General features: G+C 51.9%; 1 protein-coding gene across 1 annotated transcript in view; it reads left to right on the top strand.

The window, feature by feature from the left end:
- The first annotated feature begins 4,027 nt into the window (after positions 1 to 4,027).
- The window catches only part of VAX2 (ventral anterior homeobox 2), a 32,871-nt gene continuing 22,886 nt past the window's right edge, over positions 4,028 to 14,012 (top strand). Inside the window, exon 1 of the mRNA XM_003830952.4 lies at positions 4,028 to 4,340. Within this exon, the coding sequence (XP_003831000.1) occupies positions 4,094 to 4,340 (247 nt within the window). The 5' untranslated portion in view covers positions 4,028 to 4,093. The remainder of the gene's footprint in view (positions 4,341 to 14,012) is intronic.

Raw genomic sequence — 14,012 nt, 5'->3', positions numbered from 1 at the left:
GCGCTCCAGAGCGCTGGCAGTGAAGGACGGAACGGCTCCGCAGAAAGGTACTGGGTAGTGTCTGGGGGAGCCTGGCCTACGAATTCCACCCACTCACATACATCCCTTATCTCCCCTAGCACCCAGCACAGGCCTCACATTGCCGACCCTAGAGAGGGCTGCTGCGGGTCGTGGTGTTGGGGGTAGGGGGCAGGGGAGTGTATTTATCCACAGGCACCAGGGATCCAGTTCCTAGCACCACGAAGGCTCGGGAGGTCAGTCCCTCCCGCTGAGCGGCCAAAAGGCAAGAAGGCGGCTGGTGCGGGGCTGGAGGGTCCCGGGGGAATGACCAGAACGGGCCCACGCCCCGAAAAGGCGGCAGGAATTGGAGGGTGGCGGAGGATGCTGAGCAAGGTTGAATCCAGAGAGGATGGCCTCTTTACCCGACTCCAGCCGGGCTTTGGAGAAACCCCAGGGGATTCCAGTTCTAAGGGGAGCTGGGAGCAGGAGTGCCCCTCCCTGCTGAAGGTCTTCCCATTCCTCCCACTGAGAATGAAGGACCTGAACCACCATTGCCCTCCCCCCACCGTCTGGCATCTCCCTTCCAACTCCCCTAGGTTCAGTTTCTCAATCATCTTACCAAAAAAGAGAGGAAGAGTCGAAAGAAATTATCTGGGCTCCTGGGGTATTGGCGGGTTGAGATCACAGTGAGGCCGCAGGTGGAGACTGAAGGTGAAGAGGAGAGCAGCAGGCCCGGGACAGGTCCCAGCTTCGAATGAGGAATCCCTGATCCCAGTGAATTCGTGCCAGGCGGACTCACCACTCCTCCAGCTCTGCGTCCGTCTTGCACTGGGCAGGAAGTTTCCTCTAGACCCAGGCAGGGACCCAACTTACGCACGCTTTGTTCCCCAACCCACGCACATACTCTGAAGGCGCGGTACCTCACCCCTACATCCCCCAGTACACCCTCACCATGTGTCTGTACCCGGGCACATGTGGCCCAGCCTTCCTCACCAAGGACCCGGGGGACTTAGCGAGGCAAGATGTCCTCTGTCTCTAGGAAGGGGAGGACGCCGGTGGGAGCCTAGTGGCTCCTGCACAAAGCGCCTTCTTGGGGGGGAACTAGACCGCCCAGGCAGCGAGCTCAGGGAGGCTCGGGGGCCGAAGCGGCCTGGGGTTCAAGAACCTATGTTCCAGAGGCTGGCCAGGCTCCCAGCTCGGCCTGAAAGGGGTCTGACTAGTCAGGGAAGGGCTCGGTGAGGAGACCCAGTCCTCCTCTCCACTCCTCCTCCATACACACCCCGGCGCCTCCGTACACAGAAACCCTGGTTTCCTTACTCCATCCCCGCATGCACGTGCACCGGGGCTGGCGCCCCACTGCCCAGACCTGCCCAGAAGAGAAAGCCAGGATTCCTGAGGGAGGCCGAATCTCATACCTCCAAGAGAGAACGTGAGAAAGGAAGAATAAAGGGTGCAGGAGAAAGGAGAATACTGGAACACCCAAGAGTCAACACCCAGCTGGCTTGGAGCTGGGCAGTGCTCCCTGCAAGGCTCCCCGGGGCAGACAGGGAAGAGAAAGCTGCCAGAACCTCCGGGGTCCTGGCTCCGAAGGACTCTATGGGAGGCTTCTGACCTTTCCCAGGAGTGTGCTGACACCTAGGACCTCATCCATGGGCCCTGGAAGAGGACTCCGGGACTAAGACCCGAGTTACTGGTGTGGAAAGATGCCATTTGTGAAATGAAAAATTAAAACCATGACAACAAACAAAGCCTGGTACGGTCCAGCAAGTGCTGTTTTTCCGTTTTTGTCTGCACAGAAACTGGGGGCTCATCTGCAGCAAGCAGAACCGCTAGAGCTAGGGGTAGGGGTGCAGTGTCCAGGCAAGCCGAGTGTTTGCTTATATTTCTGTTTATAATTTTTGTATACTAGATGCATCTTACTCAAGTAATAAAAATAAACTTGAGAGAGCCAGAGAGGCAAAAAACTGAAGTGCAGAGTAGAAGTGGTGGTTGGGTGAGAGACAAGACTTTTGGGGAGCTTGGCGGATGGAGAGGGAGAGGGTCTGACCTGCATGGCAGTCATTAAGGAGTTCACTGCCACTCCCAGGGCCTGGCCGGGAGGAACAGAGTGCAGAGCTCACCGCACATCATGCAACATGGATTCCTTCAGCCGAGCTCGAGCTCGGTTCCACTGGGTCACACTTTCCCCAGGACCCTCCTGAAACCTCTTTCTCACTCCTCCCTCCTACATACATATACATTCCTACAGCCCCGTGCCCCAGGCCCACAAACTCTCAGCACCTACAGGTAGTCCACGCTGCTCTCCCTCTGAACCGTGACTTAAGCCTTGGGCTCAATCCCACCTTTCCTGCCCCCCCACCCAAATCACTTTGTGGCTGCATTTCCCTTCCTTCCTTCCTTTTTTTCTTTCCTTCCTTCCTTCCTTCCCTCCTTCTTTTCTTCCTTTCTTCCCCTCTTCTTTCCTCCCTTCCCTTCTTTCCGTTAGTATTACCAGCAAGACCTCCCGACCTGCCCTTTTTACCATCCCCTTTTCCTAGGTTCTATACCCTAAGTGGAGTAGTTGTTAATCACTCAATTAAATAATTGGTGTGTGTCCCCCCCAACCTCACCTTCTGCCGGGAACATCTGGCATCGGAAACACACAACCATTCACATGCACATTGGACACACACTATGCCACTGAAACACGCACACACTCATACACCTGCTTTCCCACTCACAGGGATAATGGAGGCTGCACCAGGGACACACTCAGCCATGCTACAGCCACTTTCACGGGCATATCCACGCCAGCTCTCACAGACACCCTTAACCAGATTATTGGACAGACCAAAGCACCCTGCTCACGCCAGCAGGTCAGAAAAACGAAGGAAAGTCTGAGATTGTAGTGCTTTAGGGGAAGGGTCACAGGCCTTGTTGCTCGTGCACACATTTGCACACACACCTTCGTTTTCAATCTTTCGTCCAGGCCCCCTTCTGAGTCAAAGAAGGCCCCTTCTGGTGCGTTGAGAGAGACACTAGGCTCGGGAGAGCGCTGGCCTCTCCAGTAAATGGTGGGGATCCGCACGCCTCAAAGGGCTGCGCCCCGGGACCCCAGCTGCTCAGCTCCTCACAGCCTGACCCTGCTTCACTTCCAGCCGTGCTCACCTCCGCCCTTTACCTCTCCTCAGCCTCGGAGAAGGCGGGACCCGGGAAAGCGACAGAGCACGGGGAAAGCTCCGCGGGGGAAACAAGGAAATCCCCACCTTCTATCCCTGTCTCGTGGTGCGGTCCCCTGTGACGGCCTCAGACCTGCGGGGAACCCAGGACTTTGCCGCCTACCACGGTCTCAGCCTTATTCTCGAGCCTCTGGGCGCCTGCAACCGGCTGTCTGTCTGTGTGCCTGTTCACTCTCCCCCGGGGATGCGGGTGAGTCGGTCTGCTTGCCTCACTTTACTAGCCTCATTCGCCCACTCTTGCCTTCCTCTTCCAGGAGTGCCGGGGGAGGGGGTCCTCCGGTCTGGGTTCATGAGTGTGGGTGTGGGTATAAATCTAGGGGTTGGCGCACTGAGCCTAGGCCTGCGCCCCCGCCTCCAGCACCCCCACCGACCCCACCCCGCCAAGCGCCCGAGCAAGGCCAACCTCCTGTTCTCTGCTAGGTCTCTCCGAGGTCGCCTTCTTTGCGCACTTTGGTTATTGATCCTGCTGAACCGGCCGGAGCGCAGCGGCTGCGCTTCTCTGGGAAAGAAGGGAGTGGGGAGGTGAGTAGGCTAGGGGAACGGTGGAGGGGAGGAGAGGTTTATCAACTTTAGGAGGGGGTGTACGGCGTTCCTCAGGGCCGCCCCAGTCTCCCTCTGCCGGGCTTGGAGCAGGGCTAGACTAGTGGTGGAGTGGGACCACCGCTCCCCTCCCCCTCTCCCCCTGGCGCGGAGCTCCGGCGCAGCTGGGAGTCTTGGAAACCTGACTCCCGCCCAATCAGCAGGGAGGGGAGGAGCAGCGGCCGGGAGCGGGGCCTGAGGAGGAGGAGTCGAGCGGGGGCGCGAGGGGCGGGGAGCGGCGCTCCGGGCCAGCCTAGGCTGGCTCCGCCGTAGAGGGGTTGGCAGTGGCGGTCGGCATGGGCGATGGGGGCGCCGAGCGCGACCGGGGCCCCGCGCGCCGGGCGGAGTCTGGTGGCGGCGGTGGGCGCTGCGGAGACCGCGGCGGAGCGGAGGACTTGCGAGCTGATGGCGGTGGCCACAGCCCAACGGAGGTGGCCGGGACCTCAGCCTCCAGTCCCGCAGGCTCCAGGGAGAGTGGAGCCGACAGCGACGGGCAGCCCGGGCCCGGCGAGGCAGACCACTGCCGCCGCATACTGGTGCGAGGTAAGGGGACAGCCCGCGGCCCTGCTCCACTGGACCCTCACCCTACCCATACTGGGGCCCCCGACCTAGCTGCAGCTGACACCTCTCAATTCATATATTCATTCATTCGTCATCCAGTCATTCATTCAGCAAATATTATTTTGAGCGTCTATTGTGTGCTGGACATTAAGCTGAGTGCAAGGGACAAAGCAGCGAATGGGACCGAAGCGGTCCCCGTTTCTCCGCCTCTCGGGCCAGTCCCCTAGTTCTAGGCCCACTCGGAACGGCTACTGTGGCGGGGGCAGAAATGGAGTGCGGGATGCTGAGAGCCTGGTCTCCGTCCCGTGACCCTCAAGGCAAGTGCGGAGAAAAGCGTCACGCGCGCTCCGCGGGGACAGGACGTGGAGGGAGCAGCGTCGGCAACCGCGGGAGGAAAAGGCCCCGGCTCTGCAGGGCGGCCGGGGTGCTTCCTCGCCTCCTGCCTAGCCGCGTTTCCCGTCCCCGGCAATCGGGACCCGCACGGATTGCCCAGGGGAGACGGCGCGGGACGCGGAGGGTGGCGTGCGCGGCGCTAGCCCGCTGTGCTTTACTCTCTCGGTTCCCACTTCCTCGCGGCGCCTGGGCCCAGCCGGCTCTCGGCGCCGCCTTCCCGCGGCCTGGCCTTTCACGTCCTTCCCTTTCTCCCTCGGCCCTCGTCCTCCTCTAGTCTTTCCTGGCCATTCCTCTCAGCCGAACGCGCCTTCCCAGCACCTTCTTCCTGCAAGCTCCTCCATCTGGACTGCTACCGATTACCCAGCTCTTCCCGTCCTCCTCTCCGCGAGGCCGAGGCTCCCCAGGTCCCCAGCGCCAGCCTTTCGCAATGCCAAGGGTTCCGCTTTCCCTCGATCTGGGCCTCGCCCGGCGAGATGAGAGGAGAAAGGGGACTCCGGGGTCTTGCCCTCAGCCCGACCCCAGGCCGCGGCCAGAGCCTGAAGTCCGCTGCCTCCTCCATCCCTAAGCCCCGGGACCGGGAGACCCAGCGCCAGAAGAGGCCACTGGCGGTAATGGCTCCCCCAGGCTCCTTCCTGGGCTCCCTCCTCCCGGCTTCCTCCTGCTGCCTCTTTCCAGCCTCTTCACACGCGCCGCTCGGGAGAGCCACTGGGCCTCTGGAGGCTACCGGCCCGAGCGGATTTCTTTGGCCTCCGCCTGGGGAAGGCGAACAGGCTGGAAGCTGGCCCTGGGTCGTTCCAGCGAGGGGATTATGTTTGATCTGAGCTCGGCTACCCTCAAGCTGACTGGGACACCCTGGGCAAGTTGGGCACTACCTCTCTGCGGCTGCTGGGTGTGGGTGGCTCTGGGGACTGGAGGGTAGAGCATGCATGCAGCCCAGTGTGAGGGTGACTGATGACTGCCTTGAATACAGAGACAGGGGCCTTAGCTCTGGGAAACATTCCTGGTGCCAGATGTCACTGGGACAGTGGGTGCTCACTGCTACTCATAGTTGACTGCTTGAGTCAAAGCAGTTATACCATCAGGAATTCCAGCAGGTGTGTGGACCTGTTGGGCACCAGGGATTAAATCCGATTTTATTCTTTAGACTGTGGGATGTCTTGAGTGAAGGCATAAGCAGACCTTTTGGTTCCATTAAAAATATCTGTAGGACTGCCAGAGAAATCAGTCCTCCAATCCCACACATTCCCAGGGGAGGATCTAAAGTCACTGCCTGTGACACTCATCACCTTGAACCCCACCTATGGGTGGACATTTTCTTCCCCCCAGGACAATTGTGAGTTCTGTGCCCACCTAACATCCTCTCCACTCTACTAACCCTGTATGTAGAGCAAGTAAGTTTTGTGTACAGATGTCAATTAAATAGCCTTCATGGGTAAACTCATAGGAAGTGGAATTCAAAAGTGACCCTCCACCCTGTGAGGTGGGGCCACCCAAGCTGGGAGCAATCCACAGCCAGGCAGAGATGGGCTTGCACTGGATGTGAGACAGCCTGTGTGCATCTTCAGGGGGTGTACTTTTATAAATGTATGTGCACACACAGAGGTGCCAATGCATTTGTAAAATATAATAGAAATATTAGACATAAAGCATAGAGGATATATTTACACACTTGACAGAAATGAAAGGCAAATGGGGCTTTTATAAATCCCTCTGCCCTTCCCCATTTAATGATAGGGAGGTTATTATGGGCCTGAAATGCTCAGGATGTGATTTGCCACTAATCTCTCCTAGCCAGGGTCACCTGTGTTACTGGCAGTCCCACCATGGCTCAGGGCTCTGATCAATGAAACAGGCCTGGCACTGGTGAAGGAAAGTCTGAACTAACTGCCTTGGCCCCTGAATGAACATTCCTTCCATAGGCCTTCAATACACTTTGCCCTTGACCTCAGAGAACACATCCTCCCAAAGAGCCTTTGGAAGGAAACCACTAAAAGGTAAAAGGGAGGCATTTGCCCTTGCTGTCCTATGTCAATGTTGGGTTGGGGCCTCCCCAGGACCTGTCCTTTCTTGGGGAGGCCTCACCCCTTCTGGGTCCTTTCTGCCTCCCTTTCATTCTGCACTCCTCCACCTAAGGGCATACCACAGGGGGGTGGGGGGGCAGGTTTGTTGAGGGAGTCCTTTGGCACAGGGAGTAGGAGGAGAGCTTGGGCACCAGAGTTAAGCAAAGTTGGTTTAGATTACTGACCTTACAGCCCTTTAAACCTGAACCAGTTTCTTTGTTTCTCTTTGCTTGTTTCCTTATCTTACAAAGGGACCCATAGCCCTTACCTTAAAGGACTTGCCAAGAATCAGAGGTGATGTCTATAAAATTGCAAACACCCAGTAGGATCTTCATAAATATTTGTTGACAGAAGGAAGGGTGTAGCTCTGAGGTGACCCACGAACCACTTTTGATGGGTGGGGCAGTGGACCTTCGTTGTCCGAGGCCTCTCCCAAGTCACCCCTTTCCCCCTCCTTCTGGCTCTGGGCCCAGGGCCTGGGCTGTACTGGAGGTGAGCACCTAGGGGTTAAGAAGCCACTAATGGTAAAGGAAAATTAGCACCATCTTGCAGACCACACAGTGCAGCCCTCCCCAATCTCCTTGGTGGGACCCTTTTTGGGCCAGTGACTCAAGCCTCTGCGAATACAGGGTGGAGAGCCAAGGAGGCCAAACGTGGTGCGTCTCCTGCCTCAAAATGAAGACTCCTTCATGTCACACATGGGCACGGACCAGAGCTGCTGAGATGATAGGCCGGGCGCATAACAGGCACCCCGCACATCGCACCGCGGACGCAGCGATCCTCCCATTTGGACCCTAAGGCCTGAGAAGGCCGCTCCACACCTCCGCGTGCACAGTCCCTAGACCTGTGAGGGCGGGGACGGGGAAATCCTTTTGTTTTATGTTGGAAACCTTACGCCAAAGGCAGGCAGGAAGCAACCAAAGGAACAACAGGCCGCCTGAGCCGTGGCTCAAACAGCACAGGGCAGTGGCCGAGCACCAGGCTTTTCGGTGGAGCTGGGATCCCAGCAGGCAGAAGAGGTGGACAACTCTGACCCCAGACTCCCTACAACCCCGCGATCGATGCTCCACCTGCACGCTCAAACGCACCCGTTTCCCAAATTAATCCAGACGCGAATTTAACGACCGATTTTGATAGATCCGGGAAATTCTGTCCACCAGCGTCACCCAACACAGCAACTTTTACAGACAATGCGTGGCGTCCGTTCCTGCTCACCCAAAGCGGCCTCTCTGGGCTGACAGCCACCCCAGCGGGTCCTCAAACCCCACTCGAAACCCTCCGAACCCCTGTGTCTGGGAGCAGTAGGGTGGGATGACTGCAGGATCCCTTGAAGAAGTGACTCGCTGCAACCCCACCACCAGCAGCAAAAACGCTTTCACCCGGGAGCTGCATGGATGCGCGGATGGCTGGGGACTGAGGGGACCGTGAAGCCCAGGCCTCTTGCTTGGGCTGGGCGATTCCCGCCGTGGGACGGGTGGGATTGACCTTAGTGGAGTCCAGTCCTTCGGAGAATCCGCGGGCAGTCGGGACCCACGCTCCGGAAACACCCAAGTCCGAACTCGTACACACAGCACAATGGCGTGCAGCCGCCGGGGCCCTAACTCCCAGAGACGCGTCTGAAGAAGCCATACAAGGGGGCGCAGCTTCGGGGCTCTGGCTGGGAGGTTACTGCAGGGACAGACGCCTCGCCTCCAGCAGCCGGGTCCAGGCTCAGGGCCGGCCGGCCTCTGCTCGCTTTCTGCTTGGATTACCAACAGCCACTGGGCTTGGGGAGATCGGCCGGGCCGCAGGCCTAGCCCTGCTGAGCAGGCGTTTAGTAAGGACCACAGGACTTTAGTCTCAATATCTGAGTCTGTTAATAGACCTGATAACCGAGGACCAGCCCCCCAGGCAGACGTGGAAAGGTGTAAATGGTTCATGCAAGGAACTGCACTTTGAGATTTTTGTATTTGTTTTTATTTTTTGGTTTTAGCATTTGTAGAGGGTTTCTTTTTTGTTTGTTTGTTTTCTTGGAGTTGCTTTACGTTATTTTTTCCTTTTACTTGTTTTCGGCAGGAGGCCCACATTCCCATAGCGTGTCTATTCCTATGCCGGGCCCTCTTATTTGGGTCTTCTTTTGTTTCCCCCCCTTCCATAACCCTTACCCCCACAAACACACACTGAAGCAGACCAGCAACCCGAAAAATCATCTTGTAGATGTGTCTTGTGTGCCCAGTTTTCATTTTCAGGGAACGGTTCAGGAAGATTAGACAGCTCCTTCCCTCCTCAGGCGATTTCTGTTCCCCGCCTGGTCTGGTAGACCCAGGAACCCATGGAACTGCCACCGCATCCCCTTGCCCCACACACCTGCATCTTCAGGGATGGTCCCCCAGGTAGCTTCTGGGGAGTCCGAGGGGCAAGGAGGCCAAATCCTTTGGAAGCCCGGACAAGGAGTGGGTACCTGGGGCTACAGGAAAGGGAGGAGATGGCAGTGGCATGCACCCGCAGTCAGTCAAAGCCACCGGGCTCAAGTCTTCCTCTTTTGCACAGCACCTGTAAGGAGAGAGGGTGTCTATGCATCACGTTGGCCTGGGTGCCATTTCCCCAATTACCCCTTGGCTGCAGGCTCCCTTCTTGTTGGCTACATTTCTTTGATTTCTATTTTAATGGTGGGAGGTGGAGCATATGAATTTTGCCTATTTGCTCCTTGCTTAATATAAAATCACAAATAATGCTAGACCTGACTACCCTTGGAGAGCCAGTAGCCGGTTACCTGGCTGTGCATCTGCAGATTCTGTACCCCAGTTCAAGATACTCTGATAGAAGACACCAACGCTGCATGGGCCTGCCCACCAATCCCTGCGGCGAGACAGGTCTAGGAGGCTAGTTCATTCCTCATACCCCCAACCCAGCTCATCCGGGAAGGCAGTTGGGGGTTTCAGTGTACTGGGTTCTCCCACTGTTGGTGGATGCTGACTGGGGACATTCAGCACTGCAGAAAGAGGTAGCAGCCCCAGGCTTGGATGTGGCCTACAGAGCCAGGGTGAATGCACCTGGAAAGTCAGGGTGAGTGCCAGACTGGAGGAGTGTGCTATAAGGTCCTGGTGGAGGCTTGGGCTTGTAAAGGCTCAGGGCCCTCCTTGAACCATCTCCCCTGTGGCCTTAACATCTTTTATTCTTTCTTTTTTTTTCTTTTCTTTTCCATTTTTTTTTTTTTTTTTTTTTTTTTTTTTTTTTTTTTTTTAGATAGAGTGGTTGCTCTGTTGCCCAGACTAGAGTGCAAGGGTGCAATCATAGTTCACTGTAACCTTGAACCTCTGGGCTCAAGCGATCCTCCCTCATCGACCTCCCAAAGTGCTGGATTACAGGACTGAGCTACCACGCGTTTCTTGTTCTTTAACTTATTCTACAAACATTAATGTGTACTCACTGTGTGCCAGACTGATCCTGGCCGAAGCTGCTGGCACGCAGCTTCCCATAAATGTAAGCTGTTTCTGCCCAGCTCCCACAGTCAGGCCAGAAACAGCTGGGTAGAGACTTCCCCGCTGAAGTCGAGGGGGCGGGCTCCCCGAGCCCGCTTCCCTTGAAGCCAGGCAAAGACCACGTAGGAGGTGGTCACTGTGCCCACCAAATCCAGGCGATCTTCCCGGATGCTTTTAGTGCACTGTAGGCACTCAATAAATACTTCTCGAATAACTTAAACGGGACAAAATTCATCAACATGGCATAATTCTATAGGTATTAGGCGGCCAACGCCTTCTCACGGAAGAACGTGTGTTCTAATATTATCTTATTTTTTGACGTTGCAATGTCCTTCTTATATGAAACAGTGATCATGGCAGAACATAGAATAATAGTTAAAACATGAAGTTGACAACCCCATAGTTTCGGAATTTTGTTTCTGCAATCCGCAGCTTTGGGAAGCACTGAATTACAAAACCTGAAAACCCGCATATATGCGGCGGCTTAGAGGCCGGCCTAGGCTGGAGCGGAGGTCTTGGGAAGCGCTGGGCCGCTCGTAAAGTCAATGGTGAGTCTCCCGGCTTTCGGCTTTCGGCTTTCGGCTTTCGGCGGCAGCCGGGTGTGAGGTTCCACGGGCAAAGCCAGCCAGAGGGTTGACAGAAATAACTGGATAAATCTGTGCCCCTGCCTCTGCCGGCTCACACGGCTGCAGCCCACGGCTGGAGCCAAAAATAACCGCGCAGTTGACGCCACGGTTTCTTTAGCGTCTTGCTGGAGACATTGACTTTCAGAGCTCCTGTCCCGCCTTCCATTCCCCACTACTTGGCAGCCCACCGCGTCCACCCGCGGAGCTGCGGAAGCCAGGGCCGGGCAAAGGACACTCTACGAGGCACAGCCTCCGGCAGGGCCACACCTACAATGTAGACAGGTAAATAGACGATTTAAATTCAAAAAGTAATACGAGCTCGATTTTTTTAAAAACCGGAAGCAAAGAAGGATCCCAGGAACAGCCACTGTTTTCAATTCTGGGCGAGTCCTTCCAGGAGATTTTTCCACGCTCTTACAGACGAACAAATAAATAAAAGCAGAACTATATTTCATAGGCTGTTTTGCAATTTACCATTTCAAAAAAATTTAATCTGCAGTGATCATCTTCTCTGCTGAACCAGTTCTTGCTGTCCCTTGACTGTAGAATTAAGTATTCCTTTAGTTGGGGAAAGCCTAATTCCCCTAAAGACTGGAGGGACCTTGGGGTTGTTTTTCCTTAATATAAACACTGTGAAGTAAGCTCCTAAGGCAGGGGTCTTCTAGACCTTTGACTGTTTCTGTGGGATAAGTTTCTAGCAGTGTAATTACTGCTTCAAAAGATTTACACACACAATTTAAATATATTTCATTTACTGTAATAGGTAATTGTAAAATAGATAATTAATTCATCAAAACATCTTTTTTTCAGACATCAGGAGATGGGGGTCTCACTATTTTGGGTTTAAGCTGGACTCTAGTGCTCACATAGCTGGGATTACAGGTGGGAGCCACTGCACTTTTTAAAAAGTATCCGGTGAAAAACCTCTCCCATCCCTGTCCCCATCACCCACTTCCCACCTGGTTCAAGGACTTTCTAATATGTCCTTCCAGATAATGTGTATGCCTATGGAAATCAGTGCAGTTATATAACTTTTTTCTTCCAATATATCTTGGGGTGTAAATAACTTTTTGTTTGTTTTTTTTTATAGATGCATAATATTCCATTTAAGTGGACTAGGTGGATCATAATGTATATCATATAACCAGTACCCTATTTGTGGACATTTGGTTATTTTCTTATCTGTTGCTATTATATGTAATCCTGAAATAAATAAACTTGTTTCTTGGTCATTTCCACATGTGTGAGTATATCTGTCAGAGAAGTTCCTAAAAGTGAATTACTGGGTCAAATGGTATCTGTGTTTGAAATTTGCAAGATAATGCCAAATTGTTTGTCCTCCATAAGATGGAAGCAATTTACACTGCCACCAGCGATGTCTGAAAGTGGTTGTTTCTCCAAAATTTGCCAGCACAGTTCACATTTTACATCCTGATAAATATAGTCAAGTTATTCTGCAGGAGAAGTTTAGTTACTTATGCCCACCCCTTTGCCCTGTCCCCACATTGGACATTTTGTATCATTTCATCTTTGTCAATCTTCATATTCATTAGCCAGTTGTATTTCTTCTATCTATTGATTCATTTCCTTTGACCAGTTTAATTTGCAAATATACTGTTTCCTTATTGATCTGTAGAAACTCTATGTATTGCTTTCAATATGTGTTGCAACATTTTAATTTACAATTTATCCTTTGATTTTGTTTAGGATGGTCTTTTGTTTTCAGAAGTATAAAATATCTTTTTATTTTTATTATGTCATTATATTTATTTTTTAGAGACAAGGGCTCACTCTGTCACCCAGGCTGGAGTGCAGTGGCCCAACAATAGCACACTATAACCTTGAACTCCTGGCCTCAAGCAGTCCTCCCACCTCAGCCTCTGGAGTAACTGAGACTACGGGCACTCCCCACAATGCTGGCCTAGCTTTAATTTTTTATTTATTTTCTTTAATTTTTTATTTTTAATTTTTTTTAGCAGGGACAGGGTTTCACCATATTGAGGAGGCCAGTCTCAAACTCTTGGCCTCAAGCAATCCTCCCACCTGTGCCTCTCATAAAATATCTTTTAAATTACAAAAGCAATCCATACTATTTTGCTATGTCATGTAAAATTTAAAAGTTTCTAATTTCCCTTACATGATATACTTCCACTCCTAAGATTTACCTTCCAAACTTTACCTAGTAATTGAAAAATATAAATATGTAAGTTATATATTACAAAAATTGGATTTTTTTGCAATGGCTTTTTTCTTAATTAAACAAAATGTCTTAGCTTGCAAGTAGAGTAAAAGAATATTTGTGGAAATCTTTCTTTCTAGAACTCCCTCATTCTTTTTAACCACTGTATAGGATTCTGTTATGTAGATATCATATAACTTATTTAACTGGTCCTCTATTAATGGATATTTAGGTTGGTTGTACTTTTTCATTATTACAAACAATGCTGTAGTGAACATCTTTGTATCCTAATTTGAACAAATGGTTTGTTTTATTTTTAATTATTCTTATCTTTTTATCCCAGGCAACACCTCATTTATAGCATAGAATGAGTGCTCCCTTGAACAAATGGTTTTTTTAAAATCTTATTTATGAGACAATTTGGAACATGTAAAACCAGGTGGGATATTTTATTATATTAAGGAATAATTGTCAATTTTTATTGTGATAATAGTATTGTAGGTGACTTTTTTAAGAGTCCCCCCTTTTTAAGAGATACATGTTGAAATACTCATAAGTGAAATGTTATGACTTCTAGAATTTGCTAATAATTACAGCAGAATAGAAGAAATAAGATTATTCCTGAGTTTCTAATAGTTGAAATTGGGGGATAGGTATATCGGAGCTCATTGTACTGCTCTCCCTAATTTTGTAAACATTTGAAATTTGTCATAATAAACTATTTAAAGTAACTAGAATCATTTTACATATACATGGTATGAATATAATTACAGGATAAATTCCTAGAAGCAAACTTTTAAAATCCAAGGATATACATTTAAAGTTATGATAGTATTTCCAAATTTTATACCAAAACTCTTACATTGATTTATACTCTTAGCCATCTTGTATAAAAGTGTCATTTCTCTACGTCCTCCCAACTCAGGATATACTTA

Source organism: Pan paniscus, chromosome 12 (genome assembly GCF_029289425.2).
Source record: "Pan paniscus chromosome 12, NHGRI_mPanPan1-v2.0_pri, whole genome shotgun sequence".
Lineage (NCBI taxonomy): Eukaryota > Metazoa > Chordata > Mammalia > Primates > Hominidae > Pan > Pan paniscus.
Note: the sequence above shows the minus strand (reverse complement) of the source record. Positions and strands in the feature narration are given on the sequence as shown.